The 23,420-nt window shown below is 41.6% G+C and overlaps 1 protein-coding gene across 2 annotated transcripts in view; it reads left to right on the top strand.

The window, feature by feature from the left end:
- Positions 1–23,420, top strand: part of COMMD1 (copper metabolism domain containing 1) — a 110,049-nt gene that overhangs the window by 23,472 nt on the left and 63,157 nt on the right. For both annotated transcript variants that reach the window (XM_075925618.2, XM_075925619.2), the window contains exon 2: positions 16,243–16,524. In XM_075925618.2, coding sequence (XP_075781733.1) covers positions 16,243–16,524 — 282 coding nt within the window. The remainder of the gene's footprint in view (positions 1–16,242; positions 16,525–23,420) is intronic.

The raw sequence follows: 23,420 nt of genomic DNA, 5'->3' as shown, positions 1-23,420 counted from the left end.
GGGGAAAAAATTGCGCACATGCATCCATTGAATATCCAGTGTCTTAACCCGGGCAATCTCTTTTCATGTCCAAATAGCTGTACAAATCAGCATTAGAAAATATTCCAAGCAATCTTATTCTCTAGAAGAAACTTCTGAGTATTAAGTGATAATGCTTCCTTTTGAATTTACTGATGACATATCTGGCATTTATTTCATTTTAGCTATCTAAAAAAAATCTGTTCTTCCCTGCAACTAAACACTTTGGCTATGTCTACATTGGCAAGAGTTTGCGCAAATACTCTTTAACGCAAGAGTATTTGCACAAGACAGCCTCTACACTGGCATGTGCCTTTGCACAAAAGATGTGCTTTTGCGCAAGAGCATCCGTGCCAGTGTAGACACTCTCTTGTGCAAGAAAGCTCCGATGGCCATTTTAACCATTGGGCTTTCTTGCGCAAGAAACTCATGTTGTCTGTCTACACTGGCCTCTTGCGCAAGAACAGTTGTGCAAGATGGCTTATTCCTGAGCGGGAGCATCAGAGTTCTTGCGCAAGAAGCCCTGAGTTCACATATTGGAACGCCAGTGTTTTTGCGCAAGAACTCCCCGCCAGTGTAGACAGGCAGCAAGTTTTTGCGCAAAAGCAGGTGCTTTTGCGCAAAATCATGCCAATGTAGACACAGCCTTTTTCTTTTTACCTTTAAACATGCATCACCACTCAGGAAGAGGTTGAATAAAAATAATTTTGTGATCTACAGTATAAATAGAATAAAGTAAACCTTTAATTCTACTGCTCCCAATGAATTAAAAAAAAACAAAAAAAACAAGAGAACAGTTAAAAAACCTACTAGGCTGATTAAAGGTGTTCACTTTTTAATCAGAAGGTCATTCACCACATTCACAGGATAAGAAAAAAGGAATGGACAGGCCATTGTGTCTAATTTGCCTTAATGCTGAAGTTCTTAAGAATGCTATTACACTCAAATAAATACTTTAAATGAAGCACAGTCTACCAAATAATTTGAAAACTGCCGCTGTATCGTGGGAAACTTGGGAAAGTGAACTTGACTGATATTCAGGGCACATCTATGGGAAAGAGCTTAGCGTAATGGAGATCAATGTGTTAGTAATGTGGGAGAATCTGGGGTGGAAATACAGAATTGGAGAGGTAAGAGAGAATATCTGCATATGGAGAAATTCTGTGGTGTTTCTCCTGACAGAAATTCTTGTGGAGGCTAGAACATGTATGACAGTGCTATGCACATGGTTTGATTGCCCAAGGACCCCTATGTAGGAGGATAGTGAGAATTGCTTGGATCCTACGAATGTTTCTTCTTCTTTCCGCCACATGTAGTAGAGATGCAAGTGATATTGAGGCTGCATGCCCTGAATGATGGCATGGCTAGAGCCAGCATTGACTCTAAATACAACAAATAACCTATTTCAAGAATACTTTATGTAAGAGATACGTAATTGCTTAATATTAATTGGGATTTACTGTATGTAGAATTATGAAGTATTTTTGACATACTGGACCAAATTCAGAGCTATTGTGAGTAGGTGCAGCTCTGTTAAAGGGCATGAGGCTGCATCTAGTCACTTACATCTGAATTTGGTCAGGCTGTCCCTAAATGTGCTGAATTTATGAAGTTTTTAAAGATTATACTTATAGGTGAATCATTATGAAACTATTTGTGACAAAAAAACCATCTCCCACCCTTGCTGACAAGAAATCCAAGGAAGCAAATTATTAATATGGTACATAGTACAGAATTGTTTTTGTTTCTATGTGCCTTTGATTTCATTGTGCTAAAAATTGGCAGCAATGTACAGTTTTGAGAGTTAGTTAAAGACAATGCTTGCAGGTCTTGCCCTGGCAAATTCTTGGAACCTAGCCGTAACTGTTGACAAGTTTTGTGTCTGTAAACTAAGGGTGTTTTCCCACTGGATTTTACCAATTGTTGTTTCTCACTGGTATTACATGCTTGTCAGACTCTATTTCTCAGAAAAGATAATGAATTTAAATCTGTATTTCCTGCTGTGCATACCAGAGCCCATGTCTAATGTTTCTAATGAAAATTAGACAAATTCCAACCTCTGCAGATGATCAAATATTATTCCATTAAGGAAATGGTATTTGAAGTAACATTTTTGTTGGCTAATTTAATGGAGTTAATGGAAATATGCTGAAGATGAATGAAAGGAAAAAACCATGAAGAAACTATTTGTTATTGTTAGTGTACAATTATCTGTTCTCTATAAAGAAAGCTGTAGCCAGTACAGGAATTTGAATGTCATAATAAAGTGCAAAATGCTTTCTATAAACAGTTTCCATTTAAAACATCCGTTTTTAATATTATTTGTATTTTCAAATCTGTAGCAGATCACCATGCCTGTGAAAAAGTGCATAATCTGTTCACAAAACAATGATAGAATTGGTGCACACTTGTGATACTTGGTCAGATCTTGCTTTTCATAGGGTATATCTATACTTGCGCCCTCTTTCGAAAGAGGGATGCAAATGAAGACATTCGAAATTGCAAATGAAGCCGGGATTTAAATATTTCACTTCATTTTCATAATCACATTATGGTGCTATTTTGAAATAGCTCTATTTTGAAATACAAAATGCGGTGTAGATGTGATTATTTTGGGAAAATACCCTTCTTCCAAAATAACCCTTATTCCTTATAAAATAAGGTTTAACAGTTATTTTGGAAGAAAGGTGTTCTCCTGAAATAACCATATCTACTCTGTGTTTTATATTTCTAAATAGCACTATTTTAAAATAACGTGATCATGCAAATGAAGCACGGAATATTTAAATCCCAGCTTCATTTGCGATTTTGAATGTCTTCATTTGCATCCCTCTCTCAAAAGAGGGTACAAGTGTAGACATACCCGTACTTGCTTATTTAAATTTGCATGACTATTTACCTGAGATTACTAATCTGAATCAAGTGAGTATCATTTGGTTCATTGTTAATGGACTCCTTTCCTGCCATCATTGCTGGTGGTCTTATAATAAAAAAAAACCTTTTCTATTGGAATAATAAGTATTTTATGTGAACATAGTCCATGTGCAGGGTGAGTAGCATCACCGAATTGCATCACACAGTGCATCACAAAACTGCAAAATTCGGTGACAGCGTTTGCTTAGCAGAGTCCCTGATATTGTAATAGAAGTGTGATAGGGCATTGATGTGGTGGGGGCAAAGTTTCCCTAGGGAAACTAGTTATTTCTAAGGATAAAAGGTTAATCAGTTAACCGGTAGGAGCTGGAGCATCTCTCCACTCATGGGTGGCTCTTTCTACATTTCAAGGGCAGAGGTGCAGTGGGGATAGTAAGTGCCCCCTTCCTCCTGTATTGACTAATTGAGTAATCCATGGAAATTCCATTGACTACTCAATTAGCTGATTATTGAAATTTAACATCCATAGTAGGGATGTGAACGGTTAACCGATAAGCCTCACCCTTAATGGTGGGGGCTGCTCCAGTCCTGCAGGGCCTGTTGCGGGCTGGAGGTGCGCCAACCTAACCAGAGCAGCCCCTGTTGTCATTTCAAATTTCCATTGATTTCTCAATCAGTTGATGGGGTGGGTGCTGCTACCTCTGCTGTGGCTCTGCAGTTTAAATGTAGTAGGAACCAGACGGCAGCAGTCCTGGCTTGCACCGCCCCCAGGAATTAACCCCACTGCAGCTCTGCCTTTTAAATGTAGCAAGAGCCACTACATTTAAAAGGCAGAGCTGCTGTGCCTCTGCCTCCCTTGCTGGCCCCCCCACTGCATAGACGGTGCTGGGGGGAGCCAATTTTTAAGTCCCCCCCCCCCCCCACACACACACACATACCTTGTTGCTCTGGTAATAGAGACAGAGGAGCAGGGGGAGAGAATGCGAGTAGTCGACTCTACTCTTTTACATCTCTAGTTGTGTGACTGCTTTATGTGGCACTGAAAATCACAACCTCACACTTGATCATTTCCAGCAGTCTTGCAAGACCAAATAGTGTTTTAACCATATTGATTGTTGCCATGTTGGAACTTTGTAGCATGGGGGACTCTTGCTTCTGTGAACTCTAAAATTCTTCTTAGTCAAAATAAAAAATATTTTTGGCTTTGAAGCACCTGCATTTACCCCATTTGAGCACTGGAGGAGGAGCTGCATTATTGGTGCTGACCAAACATGTTATGAAGATAATACCCTGACTCAAAGTGCTTTCAGTTGAAAAAGATGAGAGAAACAAAAAGCTGAAAGGGGAAATGGAAAACAGAGACACAGATAGGTGAGGTGACTTGTCCAGGATCATGAAATAGAGCCATAAACAGAGCTTAGCTCTCCTCATTCCTATTCCATTTTATTATCCACTGGATGAGGCATGTCAAACTCAAAGCCTACTGTGGGCCGCACAAACGAAAACTGATAGCTTTCAGGGCCACTTAGGGTTTCCAGATGGTTGTTTTTTTTTTTTTTGCTCAAACCAAACCACATTTTAGGTGCCGGGCAGAAAGCACCAATACCGGACACCTGGCAACCCTAGGACCACCAAAGAAAATGTATTTTGTCAGAAAGTCGTAGTTATTTATTATAGATTATGTTTTAGGTATATTTTATAATATTACAATAATTTGATGTGTAAAATTATTTGCTGCTTAAATAATTTTTAAATTAATTTTACACAATTTTTAATTTAAATATAAATTGAAGGTACTTTTAAATGTTGTATATGATACATAACTTGTTTTATTGAAATAAAAACAAGTATAGACCATGGTTAATCAAATAGAACAGGCTTCTTTGAAAATGTCAGATACTTTGTAAGTTTGCTATTTTGCATAAAGATATAATTATTCATGCAATTGCAAAATATCGACATATTTATTGATATAAAATTAATATACATTTTCTGATTTTTTTTAAATTTGGGAATAAATAAAATTATTAACTAAATAACCCCTTCCTCTCCCCCAGAACCAGGCACTCCCATACCCCCATTCTAGCCCAGCCCCCCCCACCTAATGCCTCTCCCTCTACCCCAGAGCCAAGCACTCCCAGCCCCCCCAACCTAATGCCTTCCTCCTCCCCCAGAGCCAGCCCTCCCAATCTAATGCCTCCTCCCTCCCCCAGAGCCAGGCTCCCCCAGTCCTGCTCCCCCCCTCCAACCTAATACCTGGGTACCAGAGTCGACATTGCCACCTGAGGCGCTGGAGTGGCGTGAGCACAGCGGTCAGCTGTGAGCACCTGCTGGAGCACCCAGCCGGCCTTGAGCGCATACTGGAGAGCCCAGCGTATAGCACCCAGCACATGCGCAGAGCACGTGCACAGAGCAGCCCAGCTGGCCGTGAGTGCCTGCAGGAGAGCTCAGCACAGGGCACCCAGCTGGCCATGAGCACGTGCACAGAGCAGTCTGACCGGCCATGAGCAGTTGCTGCGGCGCAGAGCGGCCCATCTGGCTGTGAGCAGGCACTTAGCCATGTGCTCCAAGCGGACAGCAGGCCGTACTTCATTCTTTTATGAAAATGTTCTGGCGGGCTGCAAAAAATTGTGATCGGCCCATATGCAGCCCTCCAAATGCCAGTTTGACATGCCTGCACTAAATCATGTTACTGCCCACTTTCTCATCTGTTTGGTGTTTGTCAGTTAGAAGGGACAAAGTGCTTTTATAGTGATGTTTAATCATTATCTTCAAATATACAGTACTTAATAATTAATGGACCTGATTCTGATGTCACGCTGGAGTAAATCAGAAGTAAGTGTTGAATTCAAAGGCGTTAACCCAGTGCAAAATTCATCAAACTTGCTATTATAATTCACTATGGGTTCCCCAGAGAATGAAAGGCTCTGTACAAGTGCTGAGTCTAATTACATTATGCAGCCTGGCCAGAAGTACTTCTTACCAGCTGAATTTTGTATGCTGTGCTCAACAAAATGAGTGTAATTTTCTTAAAACATGTCAATTCTGTAAAGGACATACCATAGGAAAAATACACATCTACAGGCAGTCCCCGAGTTACGCGGATCCGACTTATGTCGGATCCGCACTTACGAACGGGGCTTTCTCGCCCCGGATCTCGCAGGCAGCGGGACCGCCCAGAGCGCAGCGGTCCCGCCACCTCGACCTCCAGGGCGAGAAAAGCTGCTCCGGGTGCTCCTGGTCTGCTGGGGACCGTCTCCAGCAGACCAGGGACACCTGGAGCAAAGCCGGGGAGGCGGAGGGGTCCCGCGCCTCTGAGGCTTTGCTCTGGCAAAGCCTCAGAGGTGCGGGACTCCGCCGCCGCTGCCGCTTTGCTCCCGGTACCCCTGGTCTGCTGGGGACTGTCTCCAGCAGACCAGGGACACCTGGAGCAAAGCCGGGAGGCGCAGGGGTCCCCCGCCTCTGAGGCTTTGCCAGAGCAAAGCCTCAGAGGCGCAGCATCCCGCCGCCGCTGCGGCTTTGCTCCTGGTGTTCCTGGTCTGCTGGCTGGTGGGGGGGGGGGGGGGGGCGCAGCTAGTGCTCCCCCCCCCCCCCCACAGCAAACCAGGGAGACGTGGAGCAAAGCCCCGGGCCTGTGGTAGAGCAGGTGGGGCGCTGCCGGTTGGTCCCGCAGCACCGCTCCTTGGCACTACTGGACCGACCCGGCAGCACCCCAGCTGCTCTGCCCCGGGAGTCCTGATTCAGCCGCTGCTGATCAGTTTCAGCAGCGGCTGAATCAGGACACCTGGGGCAGAGCAGCTGGGGTGCTGCTGGGTTGGTCCAGTATAGAATCATAGAATAATAGGACTGGAAGGGACCTCAAGAGGTCATCGAGTCCAGCCCCCCGCCCTCAAGGCAGGACCAAGCTCCGTCTATACCATCCCTGACAGATGTCTATCTAACCTGTTCTTAAATACCTCCAGAGAGGGAGATTCCACCACCTCCCTTGGCAATTTATTCCAATATTTGACCACCCTGACACTTAGGAATTTTTTCCTAATGTCCAATCTAAACTTCCCCTGCTGCACTTTAAGCCCATTACTCCTTGTCCTGTCCTCAGAAACCAAGAGGAACAAATTTTCTCCTTCCTCCTTGTGACACCCTTTTAGATATTTGAAAACCGCTATCATGTCCCGTCTTAATCTTCTTTTTTCCAAACTAAACAAACCCAGTTCATGAAGCCTGGCTTCATAGGTCATGTTCTCTAAACCTTTAATCATTCTTGTCGCTCTTCTGTGTACCCTTTCCAATTTCTCCACATCTTTCTTGAAATGTGGCGCCCAGAACTGGACACAGTACTCTAGCTGAGGCCTAACTAGTGCAGAGTAGAGCGGCAGAATGACTTCACGAGTTTTGCTTACAAAGCTCCTCGGCGCTACTGGACCAACTCAGCAGCACCCCAGCTGCTCTGCCCCAAGTGTCCCCAAGTCAGCCGCTGCTGAAACTGACCAGTGGCTGACTCCAGGAAGCCCCTGTCCCGGGGCTTCCTGGAATCAGCCGCTGATCAGTTTCAGCAGCAGCTGACTTGGGGATGCCTGGGGTTCTTAAGTTGAATCTGTATGTAAGTCAGAACTGGCGTCCAGATTCAGCCGCTGTTGAAACTGATCAGTTTCAGCAGCGGCTGAATCTGGACGCCAGTTCCGACTTACATACAGATTCAACTTAAGAACAAACCTACAGTCCCTAACTTGTACGTAACCCGGGGACTGCCTGTACTTGAAAGACTCCATGATGTATACTTTTTTTTTGAGTGGACATATGCTTGACTTTCTGTTCTCGTTCCCTTTTGTAAATGAACAACAGTTTGTTTTTTAACAGCAGCAGTTTGTGTTTCTTCCTTCTCAGATTGAATCCCTAATTTCTTTTTGAGGAATATTTTCAAAGACCTAAACAAAAACTTAAGCTAACATCTCAGTCTCCTTTCCACTCTCTACCCTTTTTTCTGTTTTTGAAAAATGTTCTGATTCTCTTTATTCCCTGAAGAAACACAAGAGATTCCAGCTTCCCCCGTCCATTCTGTCTAGCTACCCCACCTCCCCCCACTTTGCACCAGTAAAGTTAAAATGTGTTTTAGTAACTGTGTAACTGCTGACAATTTTAGTGGTTACAGGGTTACATGCAGAGTGGTAGTGGGCTTCCTGAGAGCTGGTGTGTGCTCCCCATGTATACCAGCACCTGCCTACGCCCCTTCCTCCCTCATTGTGCTGCCTCAAAGCTGAATCCCAACATGTACCAGGAGCCTTCGTGTAACCATGAAGGCTAACCAATGAGCCCAGACTCATTGGTTAACCATGTACATGGTTAAACTTTCACATCCCTACTTTGCATGTCACCTTTACGTCTCAAACACAGGAGATGTCATTTTGGAAAACACTGCTCATCAAGTCAGATATCTTGCCTGATGTTTTTAGAGCAAGGTCACTGGAATTTCCTTCCTGACCACTTCAAGCTCCACCTACATTAGGAAACTAACTGTAATTAGTTGTACATCTTCCTGAATAAGGATTGAAAATGAATTTACTTCTAGAGCCAATGGAACAAAGTCGTCTTTAGCTAGGGATGTGAATCTAGTCGACACACTAGTCGACTAGTCACTCCCCTTGCTTCCCACTTGCTGCCTCTATCAGAAAGAGGCAGCGGGAGTAGGAGAGACAAAGAGGTGCTTTAAAGCAGCAGTGCCACGTAGGGCCCAAAGTCAGCTGGAGACTCCCCTGCTGACCTCAGGCTTCATGCGGCGCTGACACTTTGAAACACCATGGGGAGCACGGGATCAGCGGGGAACTGCTTGAGTCCCCCACTGGCCACATGCTCCCCGCAGCGCTTTCGCCTTTGAAGTGTAGCAACAGCCCTGGGGTTGATTCTACACTTTAAAGGTAGAGGTGCCCTTATCGACTAATTGAATAATCGATGCAAATTGCATCGACTATTTGATTAACCAATTAATCTAAATTTAACATCCCTATCCTTAGCACCACTGAATTTCAAGAGCATTTCCAGTAGTACAGTATTACTGAAATAAGTGTATGCTGATTTTGTTGTCTGTGAAACCTTTTTTTTATCTCTGGTTTTGGGATCCAATAGGTAGCAATATCCTAGTACAGACTGAAACTCTCTAATCCAGCTCACTCTGGTCCAGCAACTTCTGTGATCTGGTATGATTTTAGTTCGTTGGATTTCCATTACTCATGGGTGTGTCCAAGTTTCCTGTGGTCCCATAAAGTTTGTTTACAGCCACCAGTCATGGGTCTGTGTTGTTGTTTAGTTTAGTGCTGTTGTTTAGTTTTAATTTAACCCTAAATGTCTTCTAAGAGCCCGGTAAGCAGTGGAATTGTTGGCAATGCTGCTAGGCAATATACACCTCCCAAGGTTCAACAAATTCTCTGGTTCCACACAGGTCTGATGCTGAGGGTGCTGAACTGGAGAAATTAATCTGTGTAAGCTGAGCTTTAAATGATACTCATAGGTCCCAAAACATGAGAGTGTCAGGGTGAAATGCACAAACGGGGATGAAGATGCTATCTTTAGATTAAAACCTTATAACCTAAATTAAGGTTAGTCCATAAACACTGCAAAGAGTGTTCACAGTACTTATGCATTCTGGTTGGTTACTGAATGGGCATTATTAAGAATAGTTGCTGTAAGAGCTGATAGCTGAAAGACATGTTAATGATGCTGCATGCGCTATGAATAGGCTCGTGTCTTGAAGTAAATTTAAACATTAACTCAGACTTAATAAAGTGATCAAGAATTGAGCCACTGTCATTCCTTTATAAGTAATGAAGTTACAAAGAAATTATTAGTGGATACTGAAAGAATGGATTGCATAAGTAGCAGGAACAATTTATATCCCAAAGGAAGCAAAGCTTTGTCAGCCACCTTAATTGCTGAGCCAGATTCTTTATTCTTTATTCATCTTGGCTCTAAAGAAAATACAGAAGGAATATTAAAATGAGATAATGCTGTAACATTGTGTTTTGTGAATGTCTTTTGTTTGATATATTTTGTTGTCACTGAAAGTAGTTAAGAAAATATGCCTATAGTTAGTGAGTATATATACAATTAAAAACAGAAGAGTACGGACTTGTTCTCTATGCCTCTCCAAAAACCAAAATGCTTCCTCCATAGTTGTAAATTTATATAAGTTTTTGGAGACTGATGTGTTTCTAAACTCAGGTATTTATAGGTTTTGAAGATATACAGAATTGTTGTTCTATAATGCATTTGATAAATGCAAAAATACTTTAAAAATCCACAAAGTTAAAGCCTCCTGATGGTTGCAAATTTAATACAGTTGGAATAGGAAAAAATAAGGTTCCTGTTGCAATGCTAATAAGGCCACATTGTACATATGTCATTTCATGGCTACCTAGGATGTTTGCTTTTTTCCCTTTGTTTCATACTATACTGTTTATGGTAGCAGGAACTACAGACAGGCTCTGACTATATGAAAAGATGAGGTTATAAATATAGTTAATATTGAAACCTCTCTAGCAGTCAGTATATAGATCATATGTGCAATAAGTTAGTGGTGCTCTGGATAAGTTAGCGATGCTCTATAAATTGTCATATTTGTTATTTCCTTTCATCCTTGAGTTTTAAAATGGTAAAATTATCAATAAGCTTTCCTCTCTAATGGACTCATTTTTGCAAAGTTCCAGTCATGCCACATCTTTAGGTCAGCAAGGAGCTTTGCAATAAAATGGACCAATTTAGCAAGTTCTCCTTTGTCCTTTTTAGGAGCTCTTTCTGTGCCCCTTGATTTGTGGCAAAGTGTAACTTGACAAAGAGTTTTGTTTCACTGCAGAGTCCCTTTCTGTGCTGTAACTGAACTCTACTTATTTTTCTTTTATGGGCATCTCAGTATGTGATGGCTTAAAACTTACCACATTCTAGGACAAGTATTAGTGCACAAAAATGCATAGTGATTGACTTGAAGCCCCCTTGGAAATCAGTCTCTAAAACATTAGTTTGGAAGGATTATCTTTTCAAAATTGGAAAAAAACAAGACCAATATTAGTTGCTTAACATTAAAGCTGCTACAGGAGCTTGGTTTTTTCTTCTCGGGATGCCAGCTTTTAGTCCTGTGGCAGTTAAAAGTTGACTTAGAACCAATAGCTAACAAAACAAAAAGAGCCATAAATCATATTGTAGGAAATGCAAATATAGGTTAGGGATGTAAAATCATGTTGAATCCCGTGGGTGAGGAGCTGCTCCAGCCTAGCTGGGCCTGTTGCAGCAGAGGAATGCTCAGGCTGGGCCAGACACACTGCATCATGCCACAGGTAGGGGGCTTCTCTGACTGGGCCTACCACACCACTGGAGGGCAGGCAATCCTAGCCTGCAGCATGGCACAGTGGGCCCCCCTACCTGATGCAGGCAGAGGGCTGCTCCAGCCCAGCTGGGCTGCTGGTTAACCGGTAACCAGTAAGCATCACCTGATAAGAGTGATGCTTACCGGTTAACTAGTGACATGCCTAGACTAGGTAAGATTGCCTGCTGTTTTATCAGATCTTTGCTTTCAGTTATTTACAACTTTGCTGAATATAAAATATTTGGATTGAAAATTTCTATGCCAGGTGTTTCCCTTAGTTTATTTCTTTCTCTCTTTTTTTTTTTTTCCATTTTCTTGTTTCTTTTTTTGGGGAGATATGAATGGGGTGGTAGGTAAGAAATTTATGTAAAACATGTGACCCATTTCAGAGAATTAGGTTGGGGAAAATGTTTTATCCATATTTAAAAAAAAAAAAAAGCAATGTTTTCGATGGTAATTTTATTGAGAAGGTCTAGCTCCCTCCATGCATTGGAGGAGGAACTCAGAATTAGGTATCAGCATCTCCTTAGTGTCAGGGGTATATTTCTTGCTATCTGCATGAACATCTGTCCAAAATTTGGCCAAGATATAAACCTTTAAAAATCTCAGTTTACACTTTCTCGGTACACTAGTTTTGTTAGGTTAGCAGTTCATCTGCACTGTGTATGTTTAATAGAATTGATTTGGTTTTTATTCCAAGGTGGAACAAAACCAACTTGGAAATATTGAAAAACTCAGTTAATTGTGTTTGTTCTCTGCACAGCTTCAGAACTAGATCCCCACATGGCAAATACGTGTCAATGAGATTTCAAAAGTACCACCTCAACAGATAAACTGAACATGCTCCATCTCAGGCCAGCAGGGGCTGAGCAGGACTTTCCCTACAGTTGTGCTTCCTGACTGCCAGGAGCTGCTGTAGCACCAGACAAGTAACTGAGAGCAGGGAGCTTCAGGGGGTAGCCAAGTTAGTCTGTTACAGAAAAAAACAACAAATGGTCTGGTAGTACTTTAAAGACTAACAAAACATGTAGATGGTACCATGAGCTTTCGTGGGCACAGCCCACTTCTTCAGATGGCCAGAGTTATGAATAGGGGATATGAAAACTCAAAATAAATAGGAGATGATGTCCATGTGTTTGCAATTGGAAAGGAAAATGATGTCAGTTTGGATCTGTGTGAGTTTGTTTCTTTGTGAAGTTGATGGATTTCCACTCCATAGGGCTGAATGAGACTCCCTTCTGTGCCTGGATTGCAGAAGGGTGAAATATAGGGGTCAGGGAAACTTGCCATGTGCAGGAGTAAAGAGAGGAGCTTGGAATGTGATGAGATATGGCAGAAGGGGACTGAGAGGCCTGCGGGAGTAGGGCTGAAAGGATAACCACTAGACCCTGGTCCCCTATTGAACCTATTACTGTTGAGGATCGACATTCTTTTGCCATCTAGCAAATACGTGTGAAATTGGCAAAGTCTCTCTCTCCATCCTCTCCTAGTGGCAGGTACACACAGAAGATTCCAGCCTTCTGCTACTACCACTGGTTCTGTTAGCTAAATGGTGTCAGTGAGTGCTGAGGGGCCAAGGATCCCAGTCCAGCTGATGACCTTTGTGAGGGAGTCCATATGGTTCCACAGGATGGATTTTTTTTTTTACTTCTGTTTTTTTAAACATAGAAAATTATATTAAAAAAAGTGTTAACATTACAAAGCTAAGCACTCAAAGGTGAGAAGTCCAGAATTAAGGCTGCCTGTGGTCCACTTGTGCATATGCACTAAGGACATTAAATTTAGATTAATCAACTAACCAAAATGTCGATGTAATTTGCACTGATTATTCAACAAGGGCACCTCCGCATTTGAAATATAGCAAGAGCCCTGCTGGCTCTTGTTACATTTCAGAGGCAAAGTGCTGCAGGGAACATGGCCAGTGGGGGGACTCAAGCACTCCCCTGCGTTTGAAATATACAAGAGCCCCGGGAGGATTTTAACAGAGCTAGACAGATATATGGAGGTTAGATCCCTCAATGGCTGTTAGCCTCTGTTTGTCTGGAAATGGGTGGCAGGAGAGGGATCATGTGATGATTACCTGTTCTGTTCCCTCCCTCTGGGGCAGCTGGTATTGGTCACTGTTGGCAGACAGGATACTGGGCTAGATGGACATTTGGTCTGACCAAGTATGGCTGTTGTTCTATATATTTCAAAAGTAAAGCGCTGCCGGAAGTGTGGAGCCAGCAGGGGACTATTTGAGTCCTCCGCTGGCCCTGTGCTTCACTTTTGAAATGTACAAGAGGCCTCCCAGACTCACCACAGGCTCCCTGCAGCGCTTCTGCTTTTGAAAAGTAGCAGGAGTCCTGCTCTTGCTACATTTCAAAGACACAAGCGCTGCCAGTTTCCCCCCTGCACTCCTACCCCTTCTCCCTGTGGAGATGGTGCTGGGGGGAATCGGCTTTTAAGCCAGCTTCTCCCAGCATGGGATCTGTGCCCCCCCTCCCCCGGATGCTCTCTGATAGAAGCAGCAAGGCGGGGGAAGTGACTAGTTGAGTCATTAGTTAATTATCCGATAAGCATTTGCTTATTGAATAGTCAACTAGTCACTTACATCCCTAATATGCACTAGGATAAGGGACTTTAATGATGTGATCATATAGTGTTTTTCCCCAAGACTCTTACTTTGTAATATATCTTACTGCTTTGGGGGGAAAACTGAGCAGGAGCCAATTTTATGCATGCCGAACTGCAGTGAACTTATATCTCAAGTTGGTCTTGCTCTTTATTTGTGTTGATGTAAACAAGTTTACATAGGATTTTTTTCAGCCTCTTCTATTCTCCTTGCCCTCCAAGTTTCACAAATGTCAGATAACTGGTAACACACACACACAGACAGAATATTTTTCATATTGATAAAATCACAGAAAATATTTCCTATTAACCAACAGTCTTCTGCATGAAAAAAGACATTTGAAACCAATTTTGTTTTGGCAAATGAAGGCTGATGCTCTTTTTCCACTTTCAGGACCATTAGAATTAACTAAGATTAATATCTCTGCCGTAAAAGTAAACAAAGTCTGCCCAAACAGTGGTCACATTAAACAAATAAATACCACAGATGTGTACCAGACATTGGAAGTTTATTTCCATTTTATAAGCCTTAGTCAGACACTTCTGTTGAACTGCAGTGATAGCAGAGCAGTTGCATCTAATGTAGATTGCCCTTGCTTTCAGTCACACAGATCGTGGCAACTAACTAGTTTGCAAATTCTGTGCACAGGCTCCAGCTTCCAACTTTCTTTAATAGTCCTCAGCCTCAGCCCCTCCTCCACTGCAGCCTTTCTCCCAGCCCCCACTCCACTCTACACCTTCCTGCCCCCATTCCTCCTCTTCTGTCCCCTTCCCTGAGTGCACCCTGACCGTGTTCCTCCCCCTTCATCCCAGCACCTCCTGCGTGCAATAGAACAGCTAATCTGCAGCAGATGGAAGATGCTGAGAGAGTGAGTCAGGGAGTTGATTGACAGAGCTGTCCAGGAGCGGGAGGTGCTGGGGTCAGCGGGAGGCTGGCTGCATGTGGGTGCGCTAGCCCTGGCACACCCACAGAGACAGTGTCTATGATTCTGTCAAATAGGGGCCGCCTTAAAAAAATTGTCAAAGGTTCAGAAAAAAAATGCTTTATATTCTAATAGACCAAACAGAATCCCATTATGAAAAACAGCTTGTTTTCCTTCTGGAGAATACATAGGTAATGGAGTGTGTGTTGTTAATATGCTTAAATGTAAGCATATACTGCTATTGACTGTGTGCTTTGTGGCTTGCCGACATCCTGCTGTTATTCTCCATAACCTTTTTGGGGGGGGGGGGGGAGTGTGTGCGTGTGTGGGTATTTTGTTGTACTGGACTATACATATATGTTTTATATACTTTGCCAGCCAGTCTCATTTAAAATAAATCTAGATTTAGAGTATCAAATACAGTTACACTGAGCCAGTTAGTAATAAAGTAATGTACCCTGCTTGAGCAGCACAAGAATAGCCGTTCTGGGACAGACCAATGTTCCATCTAACCCAGTATCCTGCCTTCTGAGAGTAGCCAATGCTAGGTGTTTTAGAGGGAATTTAATAGAACTGGGCAACTATCGAACAGTCCATCCTCTCTTGTCTAGTTATAGCACGTGATAGCACGTGCTTCTGTCAGTTTGTGATTTGTCCAAAACCACACACAGTGTCAATATCTGAGTCGGGATTAGAATTTGGGAATAAGATGGTTATTCCTTTCTTCTCTGCATTGTTTAGGCCCAGGTAGGCGTGGTGGTTCGGTTTTTGGCAGTGCAGTTTTTTAAAGGAATAGACAAATTGTCCTCTTTTGTGTGGTTGCTGAGAGACGTCAACTCCCACTGATTTTAGTGGGATCAGTGCTATTTAGTCCCTTCCAGGCTTGTACCCCTAGAGCATGGAAAAGCACACAAGAATAAAATGACATGGAAATTAGACTTGTCAATAGAGGTTAAAATCTGAAGGTTTTTAGTCTTGTCTCCCTCTCTTTGTTTTCATAAAAAACAATACTTAGTTCTCACATGAGTGATGGGGTTGGAGTAGATGCCCATCTGTGTGGAAGAATGGGCACTATAGTCAATCAGGGTGTGCTTCCATGTGTCTCAGTTTTGCTTGGGGAAACACTGCATGCTCCTTCATCATATTTAACAGAAAATCTCAGTCTGCTCTCCCATACTCTCACCACAAAGACACTCTTTTGGTGCAGGCTACCTAGTTCTTGACCACTGTTCTGTGTGTGACTGAGCTGCTCCAAACATTGTGGTATAAGTTTGGGGGTAATTAAGAGGCAGAAAATTGCATACAACCGTGTTTGCAGGGTTCCTAGATTAGCCCACGACATTTTTTTTTTTTTTTACAAAATGACTTTTATAAAAGTCTGAAAAGACATGCACGTGTTCTCTTGTAGTATTGTATTTACATTAAAGCAGGATTTTCTTTCTTTTTTCTCCCCTTCCCCCCCAGTCTATAGCTTCAGCAGACATGGATTTGAACCAGCTGGAGGCCTTTCTGACTGCCCAGACCAAAAAGCAGGGTGGTATCACAGCAGATCAGGCTGCAGCCATAGCAAAATTTTGGAAGAATCACAGAACAAAAATTCGAGAGAGTCTGATCAATCAAAGTAGATGGGACAACACCATGAAAAACATGAACTGGAGAGTGGATTTGAAATCACAGTCGAGACACATCGATCAGATAAATACCCCTGTTGCAATTGTTGAAATGGAGCTGGGTAAAAATGGACAGGTGAGCTATCTCTTCATTTTGTAAATCTTAAACGATTAAAATCTTAGAACACTCGTACACTAAAACTGGGGTAGAGAACCTCCCGCCCCCTGCTTAATTAGATCCTGCCCACGACACATAGGCTTGCTGCAGGCCAGGAGCCCTGAGTATCGTCTGTCTTGCTTCACCCCATGACCCCCGTAGGGTTGGAATTGCGATTGTCAGCTCACCAGCTGCATCGGCGGGGGTTAGGTTGGCTCCCTGTGGTCCCTAAGGCTATGTCTACACTGCCCAGTCTTGTGCAAAAACATATACAAATGATGCATAAGTGGCAGAATGGCTATTGCGCAAGAGGGGTTTTTTGCTCAAGAAGGAGCAGTGTAGACTGCTCCTTCTTGCGCAAAAGCCCCTTGCCAAAAATGGTGGCTCATTAAGTATGCAAATGAGGCACGGCGATATTCCTTGCCTCACGTCATTTGCAGATGTTCTTGCGCAAGACTGGGCAGTGTAGACGTAGCCTCAGGGTAGGAATGCCAATGTACTATATAAACAAGAACAGCTATGCTCCAACGCTGTGTGTACTGCTCTGCCCCCGCTTTTCCCATTGGCCAGGCAGCCCTCATCTCCTCCAACCCTGAGCTTCCTCCCACAGTCCAAATCGCTCAGCCCCACTCCTGCCACAGCACACATCTTCCAGGAGTGGCATAGGATCAGGGCAGGTGGGCAGCTTCCTTTAACCCAGCTGCACTGCCTACTGGGAGCTAGCTGAGGTAAGAGGTGCCGTGCAGAGCCACTACTCCTCCCCATCACACCCTCCAATTTCCAGCGGTGACCCAAGTTGATGCATAATGTAAAGACCAATCAGAAAGTTCTGTTTGAAATTTTCTCATTGTAACTCATACACTGTGTAGTCATGATCTGTTTGACAGAGATGACTTCTTCCACTAGTGGCAGGAAACCTGAGCTTGGATTCTCAATTTTTAAAATCTGCAGCTCATTTTTTTAAGCATTTATAATTCAGTTATACAGATAACCAAATAATATGTTTTCCCATTATGAATTTCTATGTTCTTCTGATTAAGATATGGTTTTATACTTGGTATCTCTTCCTTCACAACATTTTTGCAACCCCTGGAATGTTTTACTTTAACGGCATTGTTAGTAGTTAGTAACAATTCCTATATTTGGCAATGGCATCCTATGATTCACTCTCCACTTAGTACAAAATTAGAAAAAATCCAAATATTACTTTAAAGCATAACCAAATATATGCTAAGTATGCAAAGCCAAGTTTTACCCCATTTCATCTGCCCTTATTACCCACTGACAGTTTTAACTGAGATCACAATGTGGCTGGAAGGTGTGCAAACAGAGTGGATGAAAATCCTAATGAAGCAGCATTCACTTTGCTTAAGGAATGTCATTTTATGTGAAAGACTATGTGTGTTCAAATCTCATCTTATTTGTCCAGGTTTCTTGTACATTTTCAACACAGCCCCTCCCATGTGAGGTGGTAGACATTCTATGCATTTCTAAAGTGACCATCACTATAATGTGTAAGAGCTTGGAATTTTTTTTCTCTATTTCAATCATAACGACAAATTAATGTACAAACACTTTTGAGGGGGTCAGGCAAAGGAAACATGATGCAGCAGGAAAAAAGTAACAGGAAAATAGAAATGTGATTACTATCTTTAAAAATTAGAGCAAAAGGATTCCATTATGTCATCAGCATTTCATAATATTTTATGACTCACTTGAATTATTTTAGCAAGCTTTAGCATATTTGAAATATGGAATAAGACTGGACTAGGAAAATATTTCCAACTACAATTTTTCTAAACTAGCATCCAGTAAAGTCTCTTTTACTTTATATTAAGGTCAAAATCTGATGCATCCACTGACTTAAGGGACTATTCAATCGGAATACATTGTATTCTGTGTTGTAATTGAAATTAAAGTGTACAGTGCTCACTTTATATGATTAATTTTTATTATAAATACTTGCACTATAAAAAAGAAATAAAAGTGGTAGATTAAAATCATAGAAGTCCCTGTGGGCTGTCCCCCCAGTGTACAGATCATGCCATTGTCACCTGTATTCCTGCTTTCTGGGGCTCCCCAGCACCTTGGCCTGCTGGCCTGGATCCTCTGATGTCCCCTAGACAAGACACAGATTAGGGGTTACTGTCCCCTGGACCATTTCAGCTCTTGGACCAGTTCAGTTGCTGCTGCCTGTTTTTCATGTATGGTTTTCAAAGAAGCATAAAAATATTAGTTAGCCCTACCAAATAGTCAGCTGTAAAAGCTCAACACCCTGGAAACAAATCCACACTTCATATTTCTAACTTCACATACAAGAATGTACATGCACAAAAATAGGATATACACATTCAACAGATTGTAACGTGAAAATTGATAGGTTACATGTAGTATTTTATCTAAAGCATCTTTGAGTTACTCATATTTATATTCACTAGCCCATTCTCATAAACCAGGCATGGAAGAGGGGTCATCACAAAAATAAATAGTATTTTTCAGTTCAACACATACAAATACACTTGGTCCTACTTCTTGTTCAGCCAGTTGCTAAGACAAAAAGTTTATTTACATTTACGGGAGACACTGCTGCCTACTTCTTGTTTACATTGCCACCTGAAAGTGAGAACAGCCATTCCCATGGCACTGCTGTCGCTGGTGTTGTAAGGTATTTACTTGCTAGATAGGCTAAACATGAGTGTGCCCCTTCATGCTTCAACTAGTAAGCTTTAGATTTTGAGAGCAGTTATTTAAAATAATAATAATAATAGTTATACGTGTTTGTAAGTTGCACTTTCACTACACTTGTACTTACTTGTAAGAGGTAAATTGAAAAATACTATTTTTTTCTTTCTCTTTTACAGTGCAAATTGAAAGCGATATATTTGAAATTGTAGAAAAACATCAAAAATATTTATAATACATATAAATTGATTTTTTTATTATTTGCTAATAGAGATTATTCAAGTTTTATTTTTTTCTATCATTTACAGCCCTAGAATAAATATATTGAATTTGGTGCTTAATGAATGAGCAACCGAACATTGCTTAATTGGGTTTTTCATCAACTGGTCACATTTGAGTTAAACTCTGTATATGTTTTTAAATATTCCTTCACTGAATCTTTGGGTTAGGATTACAATAGCTTTGTAGTTTTTTTCACTGATCTCTTTATGGGATTTTATTCTTAAATGCTCATTGTTGCATTCTTTTCTTGAGTAAATTTGGAATCTGTAATACTTTTATTACTGTGATCAAGAAAGTACAAATGTTAGTGGTAGAAAAAAGTCCTACCTGCTAAGTGGCAGACTGACATAAAAATGATGATGATATATTTGATGAAACTTTTGAAGTTCTTTTCTTGCATTGGTTTAAGATAGTTGATGATTCAGGAGGAATACATTATTCAGAACAGATTGTTTTCTTTGGACACCTGATAGCAGGAGGCATATGTGTGTGTTGATGTATAACACATTACCTTTAATATTTTATTTATTAAACAGCAACAGTGAAAAGCTATGTAGGAAATGCATCTTTTCTACAGGCAGAACTGTCTATGGGTGACTGGTTCAGTAGCAACAATGGACCAAGTTTTTAGCATTTAGCCTGCGTTGGCTCATTTTATTAATGCTTTCTGATGGATTTTATTTTATGCATATTATTGAGATTGAACAGTAAAATCCAGTTTCCAGAAATTGTTACAACTCATAAATATGTTACTTAACTGAAATTATTTTTTTTTCATTTGAATAATTGTTCTGGGGTGGGGCTGGGGATGAGGGATTCAGTTTGCAGGCTGCCGAGGGGAGAGAGGACTTCCCCAGCCCTCTCACCACAGCAGCTTGGGGCCAGATGAGAAGCACCACTCCATGGCCGCTGCACTTCCAGTGGGCACGGGTGCATGTCCCCTGACTGGGGCAGGTTCAGGTTTGTCTGCCACCTGTGCTCCCCCTCCAGATTGAGGAATGGAGCAAACTGTGCATTTTCCCCTCACTCCCTGATAAAGGGGAAGAGCCAGCCATTTTTCCATACAAACAGTCCCCTTTCTGCATGGTTTCATGCACAGCCCCCCCCACACACAACCAAACCCTTACCTTGCTTTAAGTTATAAGAGGTCCTAGCTTTTACCATTTAGAAGGAGTTCATGAACAAACAGATGGACAAACTCTGCCAAATATATTGTAGATTGATGTCAGTTGGATTTGGAGCTGTGGCGGTCAGTGCTTACAATGAATTGTGTTGCAAGGGGATGGCTGACCTAGAAAAAAGATGGTAAAAATTGCCCTGGGTTACTGATGAGGTGTATTTTAAGCACTTTTACCAAAGCTGCTGCTCCCAGATTTTTTTCAGACCACTTTTAGGACTGTTGATAATATGGGAAAATGAGTTATTTTCCCTTCACTCTGTCCTGGTTTGGCATACAAATTGCTAAAACTTTGAGAGCTGCATACAAACCAAAATCAGAGATTTACACCTCAAACTTCAGAAAGTTGACATCTGTATTCTTAATTTGCATTTTGGCTCTTTCTCAAGTGGGGACTGTACTTGAAGATTTTGTCTCTTGTATGTTCAGAATGCTGCTGCTTCCTGCTTTTCATCTGTGGTTTTCAAAGAAGCATAAAAATGCTAATTATCCCCACCAAATACTCAGCTTTGGTGGCTCTCCATTCATGTAGGGGCTGGCTGAAAGCTGCCCTAAAATTGCCTTGGCTCAGCCTACTTTGTTGACTTTTCTTTCCTTTCTAAGCTTACTCTGTTGTGCTTATCCCTCTTCATAGCAGAGACTTATCGTCTATCACTGAAAAGTGTCTCTTGTCTCTACACCTCATTTAACTCTTTCATCCTGTGCTGATACCTCTTAATCTCATTCTCCCTCTCTGTTATTAATTGATAAGGGTTTTTTTTTTTTTTTTTTTTTTTTTTTTAACTCTGATGTCTTTTTTAGGAGGATACATTGTCAGTGACATAAGAAGGTAAATGTTTTGATTTTTAAATCCCCCTTCGTCCGAACTCCGTGCCCGCGGCTACACGCGGCATAGAGTAGGTAGTTCAAATTAAAGATCCTCATTCCACGTAGAGTAACGGTAGTTCGAATTAGGATCTTTAATTCAAACTACCTGCTCCGTGCCGCGTGTAACCACAGGCATGGAGTTCGGACAGAGGGGGATTTAAAAATGGCGGCGCCCGGGAACATGCAAATGAAGCCCGGGATATTTAAATCCTGGGCTTCATTTGCAACTCCGCTTGCCCTAATTACCCTACCTTGCTTGAACTAATGAGCTAGTGTATACATACCCTCAATCTCATCATGTGACTCAGATTACAGATGGAGAATGCTGAAGAGTTCCCAGAGGGTGTTGCTTCACATAGTAAATCTAAGAAATCTGGATTCTATGGTTTGTAGTTAATTCCAGCAATAGCTTTCACTGCTAAAAATCAGGATGAATAAATGTGAAGACTAAATCGTGCTATGGGTAGGAAAAAATAAATCTGCCACTGCAGCTGGCAAGGATGGCTATTCACTACAGTTCATATGTCAACCTAGCTATTCCTTAGAGAACAAATTTCCTATTTTTAATATACTGTATATTCTGAAAAGGCAGATCTGTTTTCATAAGATGCAAAGAGATGCTAGTTATAGTAAGAGTTCCAGATTCCATAACTGCAGAATACAGAGAACATGGTGTGCAGTGAAGAAAATGCAATACCTGTTCTCCCTACATCCTTAAACTAGTTTAAATGTGCATTATTGGAGCTATTGCTTCTGTCAAAAATTAGAAAGTGCATCCAGTTAGAGCCGAAACAAATTGATCAGCCTAACCACAGCAAGTCTAATAGACTTTGCGATTAAAACTGTAAAAAATCACTGAGTAGAATTTAGTGAAAAATCACCTTAGTGACAAGGATGAACATAATCACTTAAGCTTTTGTTCGCTTTGGAAATTTCCAGGTTAGAGGGAACAGTTACATAACTGAGCACAGTGAAAAATGAATGTGAAAATATCAAAGGGCAGCAGGTCACATAGCTCATAGAGAATTAGAACACAATTGATTTATTAACCTGAATTTTGCTAAACACAACACATTGTACTGTTGGTGGTTCTTCACTTTGCTGATTCAATTGTCATCCTTATCCTGAAAGCTCAGCAAATAAATAAATAAATATCACTGACAGCAGAACTTTAATGTCTTTATGTAGTATGCCATGGTTCTAACAGTACAGGATCGAGGTGTCAGCTAACAAAAGTGTAAATATAATTCTAATTTTCATTTTGTCAGGGCTCATGCTTTTAGATCAAGAGATCCTGCATTCATTTCCTTGCAGATGACCCAAATGGGCATTTAGTTATCTTTGCTTTCTCTAACTACTAGAACAGTTGATTTCCAGAGCCAGGAACAGAACTCAGAAATTCTGATACCAAATATTCTGCTGCTAGTTTACCAGAAAAAGTCTCTCAATATGGATTGTTTGTCACAGAGATTAACAGAGTACTTCCTCCGTCTTCACAGCCGGTTACTTAGCTAAAGGAAATAAAAGGTCTGTACTTTTGTGAAGAGGAGCTGTCCTTTTACGAACATGGTGTGCCAAGCTGAGTATATTTGAGACTGAGAGAAATGTTTAGAAGATTTTGCCTGTGTTCACTGATTGGTAAACCCAGTCTGTGCATACTCCAAAAATCTCATATACAGCTATATTGCTTGAGGGTCCATAACATTTTAATAGATTGAAAAGGGATCCATATGCTTGACAAGGTTGGGAGCTGCTGTTCTAGAAGGCACCTCTTTTCCCAGCAAATGCCTATGGAAGAAGTTTCCCTCAAATTAAGGTTGTTGAGACATGCTGGAAGAGTAGTTTATGCAAAGTGTACCCTGCTGCA

Source organism: Pelodiscus sinensis, chromosome 3 (genome assembly GCF_052426305.1).
Source record: "Pelodiscus sinensis isolate ZL-2025 chromosome 3, ASM5242630v1, whole genome shotgun sequence".
Lineage (NCBI taxonomy): Eukaryota > Metazoa > Chordata > Testudines > Trionychidae > Pelodiscus > Pelodiscus sinensis.
Note: the sequence above shows the minus strand (reverse complement) of the source record. Positions and strands in the feature narration are given on the sequence as shown.